We start from the raw sequence: 1,093 nt of genomic DNA, 5'->3' as shown, positions 1-1,093 counted from the left end.
GAAACAATTAACCCTAACCATAGGGTTAGGGTTAAAGCAAATTTAAAATGAAAAAAGCAAATAAAACGAAGGTATGGAGATTAAATACGCTTTACATCGCTTAATCAGCCAAAGGAGTAAATGTAAACAACTGAATACTTATCGAAATAAGACAATTTTTTACATGAAATAAATTCGAATACAAAAATATTTTTTTGTTCTATAACACAAAATAGATAAGTATACGAAGTTTGAAAGTCTTTCCGTACCAAAAACACTACGTAAAACATTAATGAAAAATGTGGCCCCCGTTTTAAAATAGATCCGAAAGTTTTTGTATTGTGTGTTAGCACTTCCACTTTTTATTTTTTCAAACATGTTATGGGGTTTGCCATTGTCATTGTGACTATCATGATTTTGGATAAATATATCTTGGTCCTTTTATAGAACACTTGGAAGTGTTGCCAGTATCATCACTGAGAAAACTACAGTGCATCACAGCATAGTGGTTAGTCTTGATTCCCATGATGCTATTGAAGTGGATGCAGCAGTCTATGCTGCCCAGAGATTTGCAGCTCGCTCCAAGTAAGATTTGTCTTGTTTTATTCTTTTACATACACTCATCAGCTTACATTTGTTATTTGTTTTCCTTTAAATAGTTTGGCTAGATCCACTCGACCATATTGGATACAGGACACAGATATAGAAGCTCTCATTTTCATTGCAATGTGCATACATCCAAAATTTTCTTTTTTTTTCTTTTTGTTTTTAGTACTCTTTTCTCTTCACTCTTTTACTTGTTTCAGTCATTTGACTGCGGCCATGCTGGAGCACCGCCTTTAGTCGAGCAAATCGACCCCTGGGACGTATTCTTTGTAAGCCTAGTACTTATTCTATCAGTCACTTTTGCCGAACTGCTAAGTGACGGGGACATAAACACACCAGCATCGGTTGTCAAGCAATGCTAGGGGGACAAACACAAACACACACACACACATATATATATATATATATGCATATATACGACGGGCTTCTTTCAGTTTCCGTCTACCAAATCCACTCACAAGGCTTTGGTCGGCCTGAGGCAATAGTAGAAGACACTTGCCCAAGATGC

General features: G+C 36.3%; 1 protein-coding gene across 1 annotated transcript in view; it reads left to right on the top strand.

Annotated features, from left to right (window-relative positions):
- LOC106884515 (integrator complex subunit 7) overlaps positions 1 to 1,093 on the top strand; it is a 46,024-nt gene that overhangs the window by 6,521 nt on the left and 38,410 nt on the right. Inside the window, exon 4 of the mRNA XM_014935939.2 lies at positions 427 to 564. Within this exon, the coding sequence (XP_014791425.1) occupies positions 427 to 564 (138 nt within the window). The remainder of the gene's footprint in view (positions 1 to 426; positions 565 to 1,093) is intronic.

This window comes from Octopus bimaculoides, chromosome 4 (genome assembly GCF_001194135.2).
Source record: "Octopus bimaculoides isolate UCB-OBI-ISO-001 chromosome 4, ASM119413v2, whole genome shotgun sequence".
Taxonomy (NCBI): Eukaryota; Metazoa; Mollusca; class Cephalopoda; order Octopoda; family Octopodidae; genus Octopus; species Octopus bimaculoides.
Note: the sequence above shows the minus strand (reverse complement) of the source record. Positions and strands in the feature narration are given on the sequence as shown.